Source organism: Eucyclogobius newberryi, unplaced genomic scaffold (assembly GCF_026437365.1).
Source record: "Eucyclogobius newberryi isolate DKJ021-1_F unplaced genomic scaffold, fEucNew1.0.hap1 SCAF_14, whole genome shotgun sequence".
NCBI lineage: Eukaryota > Metazoa > Chordata > Actinopteri > Gobiiformes > Gobiidae > Eucyclogobius > Eucyclogobius newberryi.
In genome coordinates this window covers 22,667,615-22,688,904 of record NW_027315768.1, presented here as the reverse complement: position 1 = coordinate 22,688,904, position 21,290 = coordinate 22,667,615, and the positions used below count along the sequence as shown (strand labels likewise).

Genomic DNA, 21,290 nt, shown 5'->3' with positions numbered 1-21,290 from the left:
CCACTTCCCTCAGACTCTGCTGCTGCTGTTCCAGTGACGACTGCACCTTAGATGCCTCATCTCACGACCCTGACCTTTATATCCGGATGCTCCTCAACTGCCTGGATGAACTTTCTATTCATGTGTCCGAAGTGACATCACACACTCATCTCTACTGCCATCTTGAGGACTAAAGCTGCATGCTCACTGTGGGCTGAGCATGCAGCTTTAGTCCTCAAAACAAAGGATTCCTCTTCTGTAACTCTGCAAACCTCCAAAGACCTTGTTTGTCGCCAGAAATGTATCACTGTGGTCAGGAGGGACCAGTGGACTGACAGAAATCCCTCCAGACTGAGCTCTGAGCCGTTTGTTTCAGGTAGTTAGCTGCTGGCTAAAGCTACTTATAAATGTTTGCCCAGTTGCAGACAGTTTTTAATTTCCAACTGTCCGGGTGTTATGTTTGAGGCTCAGACAGTCTTCCGCACACAAGGTCCGTGCTCTTGAAAGCTCTGAGGGTTTGTCTGGTGCACGAGTGACAAGTTGTCGCTGCTTTTAAGTGTTGTCATCGACTTGCCACTGTAGATAAGGATCAAAGCCCATAACTTCTGTCTTCTTCAAGTATCAGCCCTTTTTATTTTCAATGTTATGTGCAGTTTATATAGATAGACAACAGCCTAAGGTGAAGTCTTCAACATGGCAGGGACAACAATGAAGTGTGAAACCCATGGATACTAGACGAGACATCCTTTCTCCTCCTGGCTGTTTTTCCAGAAGGTTTTTTGTATTTAAGTAAGAGGGTCTAACAGTGGATGCTCTGGGACAGCTTAATTCCTCTGAACATTGTTTAACATAATCTTAATTATTGACCAATGACTGTTCAATAGTTTGATTCTCCCTCTTTCTGTTAGGTAAATCAACAACACTGAGACGCCCACCGAGGCCACTACTGTTGTGATTTTGGGGCGTTACAACAATATATTGAATTGAATAATATGTTGAGATAGTGTAATATTACTGTTGTTGACATTAATGTAAGTATAAAATGACTTGTTGTATGTGTTTAGAGTCTGTAAAGTCCAAATAATGATTATGATTATCAAATAGCCACTAGTCACGATTAGTCACTTACAGTTTTTTACGAATGAACACAATTTTGATGGTTTTGTTTTATTTAGCAAAACCCTACACACAATTAGCACAACCACAAACCCAATTATCAAAACACCTTATCTCCTTTGCAAAATGAAACACTCTTGTAAAAACTCTACACTAATTTATCAAAACCATATTTTTGTACCATATGAAACACACATGTTGCATATGACTTAACCATGTTTGACACACTAGTTACACACTAGTTACACACCAGTTACACACTAGTTACAGTTACACACCAGTTACACACCAGTTACACACCAGTTACACACTAGTTAGTTACACACCAGTTACACACCAGTTACACACTAGTTACAGTTACACACCAGTTACACACTAGTTACAGTTACACACTAGTTACAGTTACACACCAGTTACACACTAGTTACAGTTACACACCAGTTACACACCAGTTACACACTAGTTACAGTTACACACCACTTACACACCAGTTACACACCAGTTACACACTAGTTACACACTAGTTACAGTTACACACCAGTTACACACCAGTTACACACTAGTTACACACTAGTTACAGTTACACACCACTTACACACCAGTTACACACCAGTTACACACTAGTTACAGTTACACACCACTTACACACCAGTTACATACTAGTTACACACTAGTTACAGTTACACACCACTTACACACCAGTTACACACTAGTTACAGTTACACACCAGTTACACACCAGTTACACACTAGTTACAGTTACACACCAGTTACACACCAGTTACACACTAGTTACAGTTACACACCAGTTACACACCAGTTACACACTAGTTACAGTTACACACCAGTTACACACCAGTTACACACCAGTTACACACCAGTTACACACTAGTTACAGTTACACACCAGTTACACACCAGTTACACACCAGTTACACACTAGTTACAGTTACACACCAGTTACACACCAGTTACACACCAGTTACACACGGCTGTTGAAAACCTTAAACACTTTGGGTTAATCCTGCTTCTAAGTTCACAGAGTCGTGTGGGTGAAGTACACAGAGGATTTGCAAAACATGGCTCGGATTTGCACCACTGGAAACACAATGTCTGCTCACACTTTTTACAAAACAACACACACAGTGAACACTACACACACTTGTGTGCATGACTGTAGACACAACACAGGACACAAGACTAATGCTGTTGACAACGTCATTTATTTTTTTCCATATACTCAAGCCAACATGGTGAAAAAGAAAAAAATTCCCAGTTTTCATGAACATAACATTTTATCCAGTACAAAAAAGAACCTTCCCAAACTCCTCCCCCTCTTCCTCCTGCTTGAAGTCTTCCTCTTCTTCTACCTCCACCTCTACCTCCACCTCCACCTGCACCTGCACCTCCACCTGCACCTCCACCTGCACCTCCACCTGCACCTGCACCTCCACCTCCACCTGCACCTGCACCTGCACCTCCACCTGCACCTCCACCTCCACCTGCACCTCCACCTGCACCTCCACCTCCACCTGCACCTCCACCTGCACCTCCACCTGCACCTCCACCTGCACCTGCACCTCCACCTCCACCTGCACCTCCACCTGCACCTCACCTGCACCTCACCTGTCACATTGTCTGACTGGACAATGTCAGTGTAGCCTCCAGTTCTACTGTAAGAAACCTTGGAGTCTTATTTGACCAGGAGCTCTCATTTAAAGCTCATATAAATCAAGCTTGTAAAACAGCCTATTTCCATTTGCGCAACATCGCCAAAATCAGAAGAATCCTGCCTAAAAGTGATGCCGAAAAACTTATCCATGCATTTGTAACGACTAGATTAGACTACTGTAACTCCCTGCTTGCAGCGTGTCCTAAAAGCTCCATAAAAAGCTTTCAACTGGTTCAAAATGCAGCAGCAAGATTACTAACAGGAACAAAAAGAAGAGAGCACATTACGCCAGTGCTGAAGTCTCTTCACTGGCTCCCCGTCGAGTCCAGAATCAAATTCAAAATTCTACTCTTGACCTACAAAGCCATAAATGACATGGCCCCATCCTACCTCAAAGATGCTATAGAACCATATCATCCAAACAGAGCTCTTCGCTCTCAGAATGCCGGCCTTCTGGTGGTGCCAAGAGTCTCTAAAAGTACTGTAGGAGGTAGAGCGTTTAGCTACCAAGCTCCTGTGTTATGGAATCAGCTCCCGACCCATGTTAAATATGCTGACACAGTCTCTTCATTTAAGTCCAGGCTTAAAACGTTCCTCTTCGAAATCGCTTATGGTCAGAGTAGTTAGGAACAGAAAGATAAACCCACAGCTTCAGCTACGCTGCCCTAGGAGTAACTGTGCTGGGGGAAGTATGACAGCTTGAGCACTATCCTCTTCTTCTGACTACTTATGCTATCAAACAATATTTATTTTTTAATTCCACTTGCAAACTGTTCACCGCCTTCTTTTTCTTTCTCTCACTCCTGAGGACCTGTGGACCCAGATGTCCCTCTCCTGGTGAAGTGGTCCCTGCCCCATGTGGACGGTCCCTCATCTGCCTGAAGAGTGGCTCCAGTTCGCCTCAGTCGGTCCCTCATCTGCCTGAAGAGTGGGTCCAGCTCGCCTCCGACGGTCCCTCATCTGCCTGAGGAGTGGGTCCAGTTCGCCTCCGACGGTCCCTCATCTGCCTGAAGAGTGGGTCCTGCTCGACTCCGACGGTCCCTCATCTGCCTGAAGAGTGGGTCCAGTTCGCCTCAGTCGGTCCCTCATCTGCCTGAAGAGTGGGTCCAGTTCGCCTCAGTCGGTCCCTCTTCTGCCTGAAGAGTGGGTCCAGCTCCAGTCTCCTCGTGTCCGTCTGTCCGTCTGTGAGAGTCGGATCTCTCCTTCACTGGAACTCCTCCAGGTTTCTACGCTTTTTTCCCAAAGAGGTTTTTTTTGTAGTTTTTCCTGGCCGAGAAGGAGAGTCTAAGGACAGAGGACCCTGGGACATCGTCCCTCGCCACCACAGACATTGTCTGACTCCATCGCCACCACAGACATTGTTGATTCATTTCTCCCTGTGGCCCTCAGAGGCAACTGTTGTTGTGATTTTGGGCCTTACAAAAATAAATTGATTTGATTTGATTTGACCTGCACCTCCACCTGCACCTGCACCTGCACCTCCACCTCCACCTGCACCTGCACCTGCACCTGCACCTCCACCTGCACCTGCACCTGCACCTCCACCTGCACCTCCACCTCCACCTCCACCTGCACCTCCACCTGCACCTCCACCTGCACCTCCACCTGCACCTCCACCTCCACCTCCACCTGCACCTCCACCTGCACCTGCACCTCCACCTGCACCTCCACCTCCACCTGCACCTCCACCTGCACCTGCACCTCCACCTGCACCTCCACCTGCACCTGCACCTCCACCTGCACCTGCACCTCCACCTGCACCTGCACCTGCACCTCCACCTCCACCTGCACCTCCACCTGCACCTGCACCTCCACCTGCACCTCCACCTGCACCTCCACCTTTGCCTTAAACTACATTCTCATTCACTCAATTAATATTTGACTTGTAGCATTTAATCATTTACTCACCAGTTTCTCTTGTCTTTATGTGCGATGCTGACCACGACATGCTCTCCTCCTCGAGTCAGCTGGTCGCCTCCCGAGTCCCTGCAGACCAGTGAGAAGTGTCCAGACTGGCCCATAATGCACTGCTGCAGTCCTGTAGTGACGCATTCAACGGATTTTACATAAGACTGGCAGTATTTTGTATGCGTCTGAAATAATCGGCACAAAAATGATAATTAAGATAAGATATTCCTTTATCGTCCCACATGGGGAAATTTCATTGTTGCAACGCAGGAAGATACAGAGGTAGATCCAGAAGAACAGATCACTTATAGGAAGTCTGAAAAACATTCTCAGTAGAAGATCTCTTATAAACAAAAACTCCCATAGACAAACCCTTTTTTGTCTGTAGGAAATTAATGGTATTTTTAACATTATTAACGCAGTTTTATTAATAATTCTTTAGGTGAATCTGTAAAAATAGGAAATAAGCATCATGCAACCAACATCAAGCAGTTAAAGGTGCATTATTTCTGGTGGAGGGTTTGCATCCTGATTTGTTTCCATGGAGATGTTGTTGCTTTGCCTGACATTTTAACAGTATGGCATTAAACTAATCTATCACCATGGAAACAAGCAGGTGAGGTCCGCTAGGCCAGGTTAAATATGAGATCTGTGGAGATGCGAACCACTGACCACAAAACAAAACAAAACCAAAAACATGATTATTACGTTGTTGAATAAATGCTTTAAAGACACTTTAAAACCGTACTTTGGAACATTCCATGCAAAGCAGTAACAACAATGGAGACAAGCCACACCAGATAAGTTACATAATGTACTATTAAAGAGTGAGAGACAAGATCACAGAAAAAGCATGCTGTTACTAAGCAACTAACTTTAAAAGCAGAATACTGACACTATGGCTTTTCTTTTTCTTTTTTCAATGCGAACATATAGAACAGAAAACATGGACATGACACAGAGAGTAACAAGTATATTTAGTCATCCATAACAATAAAAACATTTCAAATGACGACATGTCCTTCACTTTGTCCAAACCCGTCAGAAATGTCAGTTTTCAAATCATTTTTCGAGGCGCATACACATTTCACACTCAAGATATTTATCAGTCTCAAGTTTGTGAGAGCTAAACATAATTTGTGCTCTCATCCATGATTAATGTTGTTTTGTATTTGTTTTTTTCCAGACTCTAATAGATTTGAAACTAATGATGCTATTACGGTTCAGCCTGTACCTCCCAGCAGCTATGATGCGTTTAGACTTTCAATTGTTCAGAAGATTGCTTTTACTATTTCAATTAGCCTTGTGAAAATAAACCAGCTGATACCGAAACCCTGTTACAACGTCTCTGCTCCAGATACCAGATTTCAGTTGCTATTAAGCAGTAATCATGTGTGTGCAGTGCAGTTTGTCAGCCTGGAAAGCAGCTGTCATCATTACTGACACAGCTGTTCTTCATGTCGCCTGTGCTTTTACAGAATAGTCTGCTTAACCCTTTCTGAGCATGCATAGCAACAGATCACATGACAAAAAAACACTCACTTTCAAACTATGTAAAGAATAGAGCTGAGAATGTTTTTTCAACTTGTAATGCCACATTAAAAGATTTCCAAATAAACATCAGGGCCGTTATCATAGTCATGATTTTTTTTGCTAGCTAAAACGTCAATATTTCACATTTAAAACATCTTAAGATATTGTTCATATTCATTAAAAAAAAGGTTTATAAAAGGGGTTGACGCCACAGATTTAAGATTATTTAAATGAGAAGCAAACCACAAAATCTGATGCAAGTAATCTGAGGGACCATGATTGGAAATGTCTATTTATTTCTATTTATTTATCCTTTTAATAATCTGATTTTGAGTACGCGTGTAACTGCAGCTAGTTTTCACGTCTCTGTTGTGACTCCAGGATTTAAAATGTCCTGCTGCAACTTGTACAGCACCTTTTCTTTTAGTCTGTGTGTGTGTGTGTGTGTGTGTGTGTGTGTGTGTGTGTGTGTGTGTGTGTGTGTAGGTGTGTGTGTGTGTGTGTGTGTGTGTGTATATAGGTGTGTGTGTGTGTGTGTGTGTGTGTAGGTGTGTGTGTGTGTATAGGTGCGTGTGTGTGTGTAGGTGTGTGTGCGTGTATAGGTGTGTGTGTATAGGTGTGTGTGTGCATGTGTGTGTGTGTGTGTGTGCGTGCGTGTGTTTAGGTGTAAACATCTCTAGACTGTTCCCCCCTGAAACATTCCTTCTGCTCTCAGGAATTCCCCCATCACAATGGTCTTTAAGTGAGTCCCTGCTTCACTCTGCACGGTTCCTCCCCCTCCACAGTCACACCAGCTGCACCGGCTGAGTTTAGTTTAGACTGAGTACGTGTACAATAAAGTGAAACCAGGATAATAGAAAAACTAAAGTACGGCCATTAACTAGGCCATTTCACTGCCATAATGCGTTGTGTACTTTCTCTTACAGCCATTTAACTAAACAGAGTGAAAACAAAAGTGCTTCCACAAACGACAATGGACCGCCATTCAAAATAAGAAAAATACCTCAGCAAATAAAGAGTTATAGGTAAATTTCCTGAACACTGGGCCAAAGAAAATATTTGAAGGTCGTGAAATACATTTTTGAAATCTGAAAACTCCAGGTATAAACTAATGGAGAATCTTTACTTGATCCTGAACACTGGTGGCTCATGCGAGTAAGAGTGCATTCACTAAACCAGAACTAAACCCAAAACAAAACATGGACTGGATCAGGACTAAACAAGGACTCGAACAAGACCAAACAAAGTCCAAATAACAAGTATGAACGCACCCTTAGTGTGGCGCCATCTTGAATCGTTCAGTACCAGGCAACATGCAGTTTTTGTAACATTATCCTGCAGTAGTGAATTTGTGCTAAACATATTTACTCTTCACTCTAAGATTCTACTACAATAAATGTATAGAATCACTTTAATATCCCGTCAATAACATTTTTAACACATTTGTGGAGGAAACCCAAGGGAAAGAAAACACCTGCCATTCACATTCATGTTTTCTAATGTAAACTGACCTTGATAGATTCATCATGTTTTCACCATAACTTTGAATACATAGAATAGGGATGTCATGATATCAAACTTTAGTGTTACGATTATTAAAAACATCACGATTTATGATGTTTATGATGATTTACGATTATTCAGGATTATTGAGACTGTGAACTCCTCAAGATTGTGACCGGCTTTATGAAATTGTGAAAGACAAAATAAAGTTGAATGTGACAAAACCAGCCAGATTAAAAAGGTCTGTATATTTAGGTCTAAATTTTTGTATATTTATTGAACAGAAAATGTAATCTAATGTGTAAATGGTCACGATTATTATTTTTGGGTTCTTATGATTATATTGTGACCTGAATAATCACAATTATCGATTAACCTAGTAATCTTGACATCCCAAATACAGAACACACTTGAATTACCTTCTCCTTCAACAGTGCACTTGCTGGGATCTGCCGTCTTCCCGTGGATTATTCCAACTACAGGATAACCATCGACATCCCCCGCTGGCTCGGAGGGCAGAAAGCAGATGTTGGAGCCATCATCGACTCCTGCAGCAGGCTGTGGATCGTAGCTGCTCTCGGAAAGGCTGCTCAGTCTCTGCACGGTCACGCCTTTAGCGCTGAGGATCTCCGCGTCCGAACCGCAACTCAAAAGTCTCTCTGCGAACTCCACTCCACCTCGGACGTCCAGCAGAGCCTGACGCAGCTGAGCCCTCTGTAAGTGGAGCTGGTTTCTGGAACAAAGAGACAGACAGTATTGGGTGTTTTAGGAGCCCTTATTGCAGACCTGGGCATTTGTGGCCCTCAGTCTGTTGTAATTTGGCCCCCCTCAAGATTTTAGTTTCCATTCTATAACTGTCTTAGCTATGTAATATGTGTCTGCACTTGTGTCCTTAATAGAAATTACATGAAATAAATGAAATAATCAATTAAACAGCCTATATTTTATAAAAAGTGCTTATAATGATAAGAATTTGTAACACCAATTAACGCAGTCTGGCCCTCCACCACTTAACTCGATTTGTATATGGCCCTCAGAGGAAACATAACTGCCCACCCCTGCCTTATTGTAACAGGTAATTGTGGCGTGCTTATAATAAAATAACAGCTGTAATTCATCAAAAAGTTGAATGCATTAAACAGGACAGGACACAAATAATGAGTCTGCGATGTATGTTGTACTTGTTGCCCAAAAATGTACTCACGTGACACAGTAATAGTAATCTATAACATGATTATAGTTCTGTGAGACTGGAAATAAGGACACTAGCCCAAGTTTGAGGGCACATCATGCAAATCCAACTATTTCCACAGCCAACCAATACTTTTTCAGCAATAATAGTCCATACATTACATATTACAAAACAAAAAAATTGCAAAAATGTGAGCAGTTTCCCAATTGAACAACTAATCTGGACATATGGCCAAACAGAGATTGTACAAAGTAGTTTTTCAGGATGTCCAAATACTACTAAAACTCAAATAAGAGCAACTATCTGGAAGAGTGACAGAAACTTAAGTAAGAGAGTATGTCTAAGATATGGGAATAAAAGTATAGCGTCTGAAAACTACTTGGAAAATAATATTTCTTCAAAAAAGTCAAGTCAAGCGAATGTAACGGAGTTCTCCCCACCTCTCTTCAAATGACAGATGGTACAAATGGAAAGTACCTTCTCTGTTTGTGTAGCTCCTCTAAGCGGCGCAGCAGAGACAGACAGTGAGCCTCCACAGCACTGGCATATCCTCGAGCAAACGCCCTCACCTCCTGCGCCATTTCGTCCACTCGAGAGGTCAGGACATCCTGCGACTCATTCACCTTAATCGAGACGCAGTGAGTGAGAACGTAGTTATGCTGAAGATGAATGAATTGAGCGATGGAGGGTTTGTCCTGAGCCACTGCAACTATGTGGGTCACAATTATGATACACGCCGGAACTTATATAAATGGTAAGAAATGAAAGAAATATATATAAACGTGAGATGTTTAGAAGAAAAAAATAGGGAATGTAATATATATCCTTGTCAATGTAACGTTTTTTTGTTTTTTTCTTCACACTAAACTTACTTTATCATTCAATTATGTTATTTCATCAAGCTGGTCACCTACTAGAGAGGAATGGGGATCTCTATTAGACTATGTCAATGAAAGAAACAACAAAATGTGGCACAAAGTAAACTTACAGCCAAGAAATAGCTCAAAAACCACATATTTTGTTATAGTATTTGTCCAGGCTCTCCATTCTGGACAGAGAACATCACTTCCTGGTACTGTAGCCTGTCACCATCTTAAACCAAACTACCTTTTGAAGTGACTCCTCCAGACGCTCCAGACGAGGACGCAGATGGACCGAGACCAGTTCCCGGATGCGGTCTCCGTAGCGATCGGCGGCGTCGTGTGCGGGACAGCAGCGGTGGTCCCGGTGCAGAGTGGCGGCACACTCCAGGCACACGGGCAGATCACAGGGCTGACAGAAGAGGCGCAGCTCCTGTCCCGGGTGGAGGGAGCAGAGGACAGGACGACAGAGGCGACCACGGAACTTTAACTCATGGAGAGCCTGGACAGAGTGAGACGTGGTCCTCTTCTGACGCCTGCGGGACAGAGACAAGATGGACCATCATGCTGGTTTGATCAAGAGCTGTTACCAAAATACCAAAAACATTCAACTACAGTGGACTTCAGGCATGGGCGGACACGTTTGCAAACACCAGAGCAAAATTGGGTTTAAATCGGGACTAAATTTAGGACTAAACCCGTGCCAGGACTGGACCAAACCAAATCGACATAAAAATGTAACTGGGATAAAGTGTGAACACAGTTAACTTAGACAAGCTTATTCATCCACAAGACAAATCATTGTTACTTATGGTATTCATGCCACTTTTGACAAATATTTTGTAAAAAAAAGCATGGAGAAAATTCACATTTTTTTTAAAATCAAAATATCTATTCTTCTTTTGCCAACTTTATTCAACCACCACTTTGCAAAGTATAAATAACAACTGCAGAGTATGAAATAAATAATTCATTTCAATTTTGTAAAAGAAATTGGGATTTAATCAGTAGTTCCACCATTTGAGTTGCGTTTATATAGAGTCAAACTATGCGATATTTATTATGAAAATGCATCAATTATGAGCGCTCAAAACACTGTCAATTATGGAAGCCCAACAAGTGGCATAATCCCAGCCTTATTCAAACATGTTTAATTAGAATGACCGTGCACAGACATGACCTGATTGGCCCGGTACGGCCTTTACCTGTGGGCCTGGCAGCAGAACTCGCACAGGTTAACGGCGCACATGTCGCAGCGGCTCTCGGCGGTCCCGTCCCCGCACAGGTCACAGGGCAGCGGGCCGTCCGTCACCAGCGTCTCCAGGAACACCTCATCCAGAGCCAGGTGGTCGGTGCTGAGCCCGGCCGGTCCCGTCGCCGGCAGCTCCACCTCGGAGTCGCAGTCCGGACACAGCACCGTCACGGAACCCTCGCGCTCCACCGCCACCGCCACCGGACCGCCACTGTCCCGGGACGAGGCGGACCGCGTGAACGGCTCCAGCTGAGCGATACAGTCCGAGCAGAAGCTGTGCAGACACGGCAAGATTTTTGGGTCCCGGTAGAGGCGGTTGCACACGTGACACACCGCCCGGGCGTTTGCGTTCACCCCGCGTTTAACGTTTTGCGTGATTTTGACCACGATCCCTTCTTCTTCTTCTGACATAGTTGTTCCTCAAGTGAGACACACAAAAAAGAAACAGAAAAAATCCACCAAAACACAAACTCCTCCACGACATTAAGACAAGATCAGCAGTAGAAACAGTTCAAACATCTTTTTACGCGTTTTATTTAGTGCGTTAAAACTCACTCGGTTGATTACATTCCTGTGGTCACTCGCGCACTCTTTCGTGCCAAAAAACACACACAAAAGTTGGTCAATGCACTCGGGGTTGATGCGACATTTGACACTCACTCAGGGCCAAGCCAATGGGAGGCTCTGGAGGCCCGTGTGGGCGTGGTCCTACCGTCATGACGCCCTCTAGTGGCAGCACTGTAGACTGCAGAAACACATCATCCAGGTAGTTTTCTTTTCTCTTTATAGCCAAATATATGAATGAATGTCACCTACGTCACCACTATTACACCACTTTGCAGTTTCCTCCCCTCGGTAGACAGACATTTGAAACATTAGCTAACACCAAATATATAAATACATTTTAAATAACATTATAAATACTCTCAGTAGCATAACCACAATATATTTCATAACACTGAACAAACATGTCATTGGGTTAGCTACATTCAAAACACTGCTTAGTATCATTTGTGACGTTAAATAACTTTAAATGTGGACGAAGATGAGTCAAATTATGGGAAAGTGGTCAGGGCAATGCATATAACTATGAAGACGAGTTGTGTGGATGCGAGCGGTGGTGACGACGCCCTGTTGGTGTACAGATATGTTTGATGCTCAACACCAGTGCCTGAAAAGTATAACCAATACAATTAAAAGACTGACAAAAGGAAACGTGACTATTAATCAATAACTGCGTGCCTGTTACGGTCGCTTGCGAAATTGAGATCTTCAAGTTGTTCTCGATCATCAACGTGTAAGTATCGCTGGTGTTCACTGGTGATAGTGATGTTTTCACACTGTACACACCAGCGCTGCTCAAGTTCAGGCTGGTGGTCCCAGGGAGAACGGCCCCCCTGAGGTCAGACCAGGTCACATTGGGCTCAGGAGACCACCGCTCTGCCACAGCTGTCAAAATGCTACTGGAGAAAGTGAAAGATGGTGCTGAAAAGGCTGGAAGAAAAAGAAAAGATCCTTCAGTTTGGACAAGAACAGGGCAAGGGAAAACGGAATCTTTTGGCTCGGAATAAAGTTAGTGGTGACTTTGGAATTAACCATGTTTTATTTTGTTCAAATATATATATATCAATATTGGAAAAGAAAAAAAAAACACGTGCATTCATGTCTAATCAGCCAGATGTCCCAAATTTGGTAATACTTTAAAAGAAACAGGTTGCGTTCATGTGACTCAACGATATTTTAGATTTCCGGTATTTTAACGGTCGTAATGTTTAACCGTCAGACTTACAGTTTGTTTACCTGGTTTATGGTTCATACATGTGTAATTACTGGGCCAATCCTCCCTCTCTGATAGCATGAATACATAAAAGTTTAATCATTTTCTCATAATTGCTTCAGAAAGTGGTGCCATCATTCAATCCCATAGACGTGATTGCGGTCAGTTGAAAGGACGTTAAGGTTATTATTGCAGGTTTGTGGACAAATAATTCTACGAGTTCATTTGTTTGTGGATTTCTATTTGGGAGATTTATTGTAAAAACAGTCAATCTCCCATGATCCCTAAAAGAGTGATTTGAATAGTGTTTATTATTGTAATTTCAAAATCAACATGAACAACTTTTCTTCTTCTTTTTCTTACTATGTTGTAAACTTTTCTGTCTTTTATTCATTTATTGATGTATTAATTTCAAAATTTGAAAAACACATTTGGAAAACAGAACAAGACAAGAGAGAAGAAAATCCCTGCAAGACATCCAAATAAAACTAAGGCACGCAAACTCCAAATAAACGCCCCAATTGGTCCAAAGTCAGTCAAATTTGTCCAATATCAAGTTAAGTCCAAATGTGATTGTCTCCATGTCCTGCATGTCAGTTATAATGTTGTTCCAGTCACACATTGTGTTTGTACTGTGCCCCATTAATCCCAGCAGGAAAGCACCAAAAGTTCAGTCAACAACACAAATCTTAAACTATCTTTGATGAATCTTCTGTACCACAGCAGAAACATTGAACCCTCTTTACCTCCGGTGCGTAAATCCACAGTGACTGTCCCCGCCCCGGTGCTGCTGCTTACGGAGCAGGTGTACTCCCCCTGGTCCTGGCTCCTCACTCCGGACAGTATCAGCGAGGCGTTCCCCTTCTGTAGGGCGTCCAGGGACAGCGCTGCCCTCCCTTTGAACTGCGGGATCTGATTGTGCAGGGCCACAGCTCCACGCGTCACCTGATAAACCACGCCGGACACGCCGCTCTTCGTCCAGGTCACAGACGTCTGGGACAGTGGTGCGGGTGTGTTGACCTGCAGGAAGCAGCTGAGGAGTTGGTTTTCGCCCAGATTGCCAACAGGCGATTTGTTGAGGCTGAGCACGTTTGAAAGTCTCCCTGTGGTGGAAAAATAGGATAATACATTTAGTCTGAAAGGATGCAAACTGTTTCATGTTTGGATCTGCAATATTTATGTGCCAGGCTGATCCGTCCTATGTGTCACAAGGAATCAGTAAAGTAGCAGATCTAAAAAAGAATTATACATTTTCATTACATTTTGTACATCTATGAAAAATGACCAAGCACATTAGAAATGCACAGTTTAATCAACCATTTAATAAGTCGTTATTTGTTTACAATGGTTGCTAGGTAACAGTTGTGGAATTTCCTCGAGCTCAAAGTCACATCATGTATAACCAGGAAGTACGATTATAAATGTCACTAAAATAGAGAAACTAGGCCAAATTTTAATTCTTAAATCTTAATTGTAATCGTGTGACATATGATTTAATGAATTGTGTCGTCCCACTTGTCATATGCACTTTAAATTAGGCTCTATATTGTTGAGACGTCAGGACAAAGCCAAATAAATGTTAATACAGGTTGGCTGAGATAGTGATGATATTATTGAAAGACCAATACTTTGTTGAAGCTCTGCAATAGTTTCAGAGTCAATTTGGAAATGTAAAAAATAAAGACAATATTATGATTAAATGTTTAAAGAATTCATTTTAAACCTTAATTAAACATTGGATTATGAGATTTGACAACAAACTTCAAAATGTAAACCCAAAACAGGTAAAGCAGGTAAAACAACACTCCTGTCTGACAGTTATGATACGAGGAAACTTAATGTCTTTAAGTCCTGTTTGAAAAGAAATGTTTGATACGGTTCAAATATATTAGGAGGTTGATAATCCTACTTTCATAAACTAATTTCACATCAATTTGGTATTTGCCCGGACTTTGAGACAGAAAGCACAGCCTTTGAGTAAATAAGGTCAATATCCAAACAAAAGGTAAAGAAGAAAAACGTATTATTCTGAGAAAACACAACTTGAAGACGTCCTGGTTGAGAATGGTACGCTGGAGTTTATTTGTGTGCAGAAAACAGGATCTTACCAGTGAATGCACAGGCCAAGATAATGATGATAATTGTGGCAAATGCGATGATCAGGATCACCATTCTGCAAAGGGAGCAAGACAAACACATCTGTCGGTTTGATATTCGCAAAGACGGCAATCTACAATCTCCCACCCAACAGTCTGAGAGCTGTGGAAACAGAATGGAATTATTATAGTTCTATATGCAGCCTCCATATTCCATCCCTGTTTCACTCTGAGAAGAAGGATAGAATGTGATACTGATAACGCACTTGTATCAGAATCAGTTTGATTGAGAACAAGTCACAAACTAGGAACTTGCTTCAGCGTCAGGTGCAACATAATAATAATATAATTAATAATAGTAAAAAAATTATAGACGATGCTAAAAAAGATAAAATAAAGGCATGCAAAATAAAATGTGCAGAATATAAGTAATCTAAATAAAGTATACAATGAGATCAGAATGAAAGTGCAAAACTGGTAGTGCAAATGAGTGGTAGGAGGTATAGGTCAAGTATTATTTACATGGATTATTAAAGTGGCAGGAGTTATTAAGGTGGCAGGCGTTATTAAGGTGGCAGGTGTTATTAAGGTGGCAGGTGTTATTAAGGTGGCAGGTGTTATTAAGGTGGCAGGTGTTATTAAGGTGGCAGGTGTTATTAAGGTGGCAGGAGTTATTAAGGTGGCAGGAGTTATTAAGGTGGCAGGTGTTATTAAGGTGGCAGGTGTTATTAAGGTGGCAGGAGTTATTAAGGTGGCAGGAGTTATTAAGGTGGCAGGCAGGAGTTATTAAGGTGGCAGGCAGGAGTTATTAAGGTGGCAGGTGTTATTAAGGTGGCAGGCAGGTGTTATTAAGGTAGCAGACAGGAGTTATTAAGGTGGCAGGTGTTATTAAGGTGGCAGGTGTTATTAAGGTGGCAGGAGTTATTAAGGTGGCAGGAGTTATTAAGGTGGCAGGCAGGAGTTATTAAGGTGGCAGGCAGGAGTTATTAAGGTGGCAGGTGTTATTAAGGTGGCAGGCAGGAGTTATTAAGGTGGCAGGCAGGAGTTATTAAGGTGGCAGGCGTTATTAAGGTGTCAGGAGTTATTAAGGTGGCAGGAGTTATTAAGGTGTCAGGAGTTATTAAGGTGGCAGGAGTTATTAAGGTGGCAGGCAGGAGTTATTAAGGTGGCAGGTGTTATTAAGGTGGCAGGTGTTATTAAGGTGGCAGGTGTTATTAAGGTGGCAGGAGTTATTAAAGTGGCAGGTGTTATTAAGGTGGCAGGTGTTATTAAGGTGGCAGGAGTTATTAAAGTGGCAGGTGTTATTAAGGTGGCAGGTGTTATTAAGGTGGCAGGAGTTATTAAAGTGGCAGGTGTTTAGAGGGAAATAGACTGTTCTTGTGGCTGGAGGTTCTGGTCATGTCATTATGTCAAGAACAAGAATAGAAATAAAAAAACTGAACTTATTTATGTTATTGACTTAAAATGAGATCATAATATGTCACCACAAAATATGACAAACCCATTTGTGTACATTCTATACATACTTTTAACTTTCAAAAGAATCAGAGGGACCTACGTGCAGCCGATGATCCTGCCCAAAGAAGCCATCTTTCCTGCTCAGAAGATCCAGACGTACTGCAAGTATCCGAAAGTACTGCAAGTATCCAATGTACTGCAAGTATCCGAAAGTACTGCAAGTATCCAATGTACTGCAAGTATCCGAAAGTACTGCAAGTATCCAATGTACTGCAAGTATCCGAAAGTACTGCAAGTATCTGAAAGTACTGCAAGTATCCAATGTACTGCAAGTATCCGAAAGTACTGCAAGTATCTGAAAGTACTGCAAGTATCCGAATGTACTGCAAGTATCCGAAAGTACTGCAAGTATCTGAAAGTACTGCAAGTATCTGAAAGTACTGCAAGTATCCAATGTACTGCAAGTATCCGAAAGTACTGCAAGTATCTGAAAGTACTGCAAGTATCCGAATGTACTGCAAGTATCCGAAAGTACTGCAAGTATCTGAAAGTACTGCAAGTATCCGAATGTACTGCAAGTATCCGAATGTACTGCAAGTATCCGAATATACTGCAAGTATCCGAATGTACTGCAAGTATCCGAATATACTGCAAGTATCCGAATGTACTGCAAGTATCCAATGTACTGCAAGTATCCAATGTACTGCAAGTATCCGAATGTACTGCAAGTATCCGAATGTACTGCAAGTATCCGAATGTACTGCAAGTATCCGAATGTACTGCAAGTATCCAATGTACTGCAAGTATTCGAATGTACTGCAAGCATCCGAATGTACTGCAAGTATCCGAATGTACTGCAAGTATCCGAATGTACTGCAAGTATCCAATGTACTGCAAGTATCCGAATGTACTGCAAGTATCCGAAAGTACTGCAAGTATCTGAAAGTACTGCAAGTATCCAATGTACTGCAAGTATCCGAATGTACTGCAAGTATCCGAAAGTACTGCAAGTATCCAATGTACCGCAAGTATCCAATGTACCGCAAGTATCCAATGTACTGCAAGTATCCGAAAGTACTGCAAGTATCCGAAAGTACTGCAAGTATCCGAATGTACTGCAAGTATCCGAATGTACTGCAAGTATCCGAATGTACTGCAAGTATCCGAATGTACTGCAAGTATCCGAATGTTGAACGACTGCGATAATATTTCAGAGACTTGCTGTCTGTCTCGACCAGGTTCTGACTTGACTAACATTTCCAGAGCTCTTTCAACACAACCCTAAGAGTAAACATTGTCACAAGGTGTGTGTAATATATTCTGTGTTACTAGAGAGGTGTGCCTTTTGTGCTCTTCTGAAGGATTTAAGGGCAAGGTGCAGAAATACACTGTGCGCAGAGAAAGTGACACATACTTTTGGAAACACCACAATCATACACGGCCATTTTTGTTGTTAAAGTGTTTCTTTCACTGTGAAGGGCAGTGGTTCGGATCTTGTGGTACATCAATTATTTTCCTATTATTGGTGTAAAATTTGTCGAGACATGACATTCATCTGGATTGTATTACTGTTTCCTTTGAACACCACATAATTATACCATAAACATACTATAGAGAATATTTGTTATTGTTATTGTACAATTATAAGTGATATCACAGCAGAGAAGGTTATTTGTATGTTTCTGGATTTACGAAGAATATTTCCTGACGAAACAAAGCCACCAAAATACTGCCAATTCTTTACATTCTTTGTAAAAATCCAACATTACAAGAAAAGGGAAATAGTGGCAGACGCCACACTGGGGTGATGACTCTGCCACAGAAGCCAGTCCAGACGAGTTTTACCCGGTTTGAAACAGAAGCAGTGAGTATCAGGGCCTAAGCCTTCTGCTTAGTGTGAGTAATATTATATATGATTTATTTGTATGGAAAATGTTTGAAATGTTCTTCATTTAGTCCACCATCTGATAAAAGGGAACTATCTGGGTCCTGGGCTTGTAAAACATAAAAGGAAAGTTATAACCTTATTTTCAGTCTAAAAGTATTCTGGAAGAATCAGGATCAATGTGAACCCCAAACATTTGAATAGATGGATTATATGGATTCTGCCTTGACTTTTTATTTTATTATTATGATTATTATTATGATGTGCATTACCGGTTAGTGTCATGAAAGAATCTTCCCCTTTTGACTCAAAGTCCAATATGTGAAAGTGATGAAGCCGATGTAGAGCACACAAAAAAATAGGCATCTAAAATCAGGAAAAGTATTCTTAAAATGTATATAATGGGCTTATTGTTCACTGAGGGTCAAGTAAAAAATGACCATTATTGCATCATTTGCATCATGAGATCTCACGATCACATGGAGCAGTCACTGTGGTGACTTTTTCAAACGTCTGCACATGTCTGTGGTCAGTGGTCAGTGGTCAGTGGTCAGTGGTCAGTGGTCAGTGGTCAGTGGTCAGTGGTCCTTCCAACTATAAAAAAGTGAAAATGCAACTACTGACAGCTTTCACATTAGCACTTTGACAAATCAGACATATGAGCTTTTGAGAGCTCTGAGAACTGAGAACATGACGCATATTGGCCCCGATTTCATAGAAAAACTTTTAAAACTTTTTGCAACAGCTGCGAGCACATCTTTGCTCATTGTGCTGTTCTTCATTTTACAGTACTTGTTTGACATGGATTTTAAGTGCTCGTGTGAAACGCTCGTGAACTGGTATGATGGACTTTACTTGTTTGTACCTCCTATGATTCTGTCATGGGTTCTGTTCTACATTGAGTCTTTTAATCAGAGCAGAATGTGTGACATTTACAAGAACAAACACTGCTCAAACTTTTTAAGTGGCTTTTGTCGGATTATCCTGAAGCTAATTTCTGTGACTGCAATTTGGATCACTGCAGTTCTGTTTGACGGAGACTGGTATGTTTGCTACAGGACAAAGTCTGACTCCAGTCACATCGTGCCTTGCAAAGAAAATGATCGTCTCATAGATGATGAAAAACGAATGATAAATAATTTAAAGATTGAATCTCTGGTAAGTATCAAACTACTTCATTGTTCAAAAACAGGGAAGGTGTGAATTGATTGTTTGTTTGGGTTGTAAAACCTTCCTTTGTCCATTATGTAACAATAGAATCATCATACTGGATCAAACAGAAGCTAAACAGTTTGTAGACGTATGTATGAGGGCAACTTGTGTCATTATTTTAATGCTGCCGTTGATTGTGATGTGGTTGTGATTGATAGAGGTTTCGGCCACTGCATCATTACTCATCAGGGCCATTTATTGTGACTTCAGAACACTTTGGGTTTAATAAAATACATTACATGACACACATTTATTAAAATTGTATTAACTTCTTGTATTCATGTTTTGTAGGAAATTGAACTGTTATTGCTTTTCTGTTTGCTTTTGGTTTGGACCGGGGCTGAAGTTTTTATGGCACATGGAAGAAGCTGTGACAACTTCGCTGTCCTCCTTACTATAAAGTTGAATATGAACATCTTCTGGCAGAGCAAGTCAGTAGCTACCTGAGGAATGAACTTACTCAACTCGCAACTGAGAGGGCAAAGGACCTTTGTCAACCATATATCCAAATCATTAAGGATTATGAGAGAAACGCTGACGACAATACCATCAGAGTGGAGGATTCTTGGCATATGATGTCGGCTTCAGACTTTTACATGCAACAGGAGAGAAGAGAAGATGGAAGAGAAGAGAGTCAAGAGGAAGAGATAAACCACGCTCCTCAAAATGCAGAAAATATAGTTTTAGTGGACATGAACACAGGACGAGCTTCAGTTTAATACATTACATTTTTAATTGTAAGTTAAATGTGAATTGACTTAATTTGGTACACCTCAAACTGGTGTTGCAGGACAAGTCGTTGCAGTTGTAGAGGTTGTAAATAAAATATAACTTTAAAGAAGTAGTTGCAACTCTCGGTTTAGCCAAAAGGTGTCACTGTTGTGAAATGTGAACATGAAGGACTTGAGCACGTGATCTGGTGCGTGTCTGTGGTACATTTGTCTTTTTTGTTGAGCCATATGACATTGTGAGTGTTAAAATACCAATCAGATTATTATTAGATTATTAGTATTATTATTAATGTTTAAGATTGGATTTTTGTTTATTGACCTATTTGGTTGGTTCATTCAGAGGGGAGATAGCACTGGCCCTTCACTGTGCTGGGTGTGGCACCAAGTGTGGTGCAGTCTGCCTTTGGAAGTGAGTGCAAGTTCAATGTCACACAATATGAATAATTAGATTCTAATGTGGCTGTATTTATATTGTACACATAAAGCTTTTTGTGATTGTTTCATTGTTTTATTCTTTAACCTTCTGAGATGAGGAAACTGTAGTTGTCATTTTGGGTGTTAACTGTTTCTGACTCCACAGTCCATCATTTACAGCAGGAGTGTTCAACCTATGGCCCGAGGGCCAAATACAGCCCTTAGTCAGGCCTCCTGTTAAATTGGTCCAAATAACCAAAAGTAGTACTTTTTTACTGTAAAATTTGGAAAAAAAAGTCTTATCATGACATACATAAAGTTGTGGTTGCTCATCAAATTTGTTGTCATGTACTCTGTGGCCCTCCACTCAATATGTTTCAAAAGAAAAGTTTTGACAGCCCTGATCTACTGCCTGTCCGTCTGTGGGAGTAGGATCTCTCCTTCACTGTGATTCTCCTCCAGGTTTCACTCCACAGGGTACAAGGACGGGATGCTCAACTTGAGCCGCTTCAACTGCTCGCCACGAATTCACGTCACTTTGTCCACTGACACAGTCCATGGCATAAATACATATTTCTAGTTTTACTTTGTGGATAGAATCACAAATGAGCACAAAATAAAAGCAATCAGACAATGCATATGACCATAGGTGACACACAAATGTTCAGGTAAGTACAATTTATAAACACCCTCCATTTATAAGA

The 21,290-nt window shown here is 41.5% G+C and overlaps 2 protein-coding genes across 2 annotated transcripts in view; both read right to left on the bottom strand.

Annotated features, from left to right (window-relative positions):
* Positions 1-11,439, bottom strand: part of trim45 (tripartite motif containing 45) — a 14,588-nt gene extending 3,149 nt beyond the window's left edge. Inside the window, exons 1-5 of the mRNA XM_072445028.1 lie at positions 10,967-11,439; positions 10,009-10,297; positions 9,379-9,524; positions 8,129-8,442; positions 4,674-4,803 (exon numbers count right to left, since the gene is read on the bottom strand). Coding sequence (XP_072301129.1) covers positions 4,674-4,803; positions 8,129-8,442; positions 9,379-9,524; positions 10,009-10,297; positions 10,967-11,424 — 1,337 coding nt within the window. The 5' untranslated portion in view covers positions 11,425-11,439. The remainder of the gene's footprint in view (positions 1-4,673; positions 4,804-8,128; positions 8,443-9,378; positions 9,525-10,008; positions 10,298-10,966) is intronic.
* Positions 11,440-12,171: 732 nt separating this feature from the next.
* Positions 12,172-16,495, bottom strand: vtcn1 (V-set domain containing T cell activation inhibitor 1). The gene is made up of 5 exons (XM_072443949.1): positions 16,445-16,495; positions 14,899-14,963; positions 13,537-13,893; positions 12,249-12,507; positions 12,172-12,184 (listed from the first exon to the last, which is right to left on the bottom strand). Exons 1-5 carry the CDS (start codon positions 16,474-16,476, stop codon positions 12,172-12,174), a joined length of 726 nt encoding a protein of 241 aa, XP_072300050.1. The 5' UTR covers positions 16,477-16,495.
* Between the last annotated feature and the right edge of the window lie 4,795 nt (positions 16,496-21,290).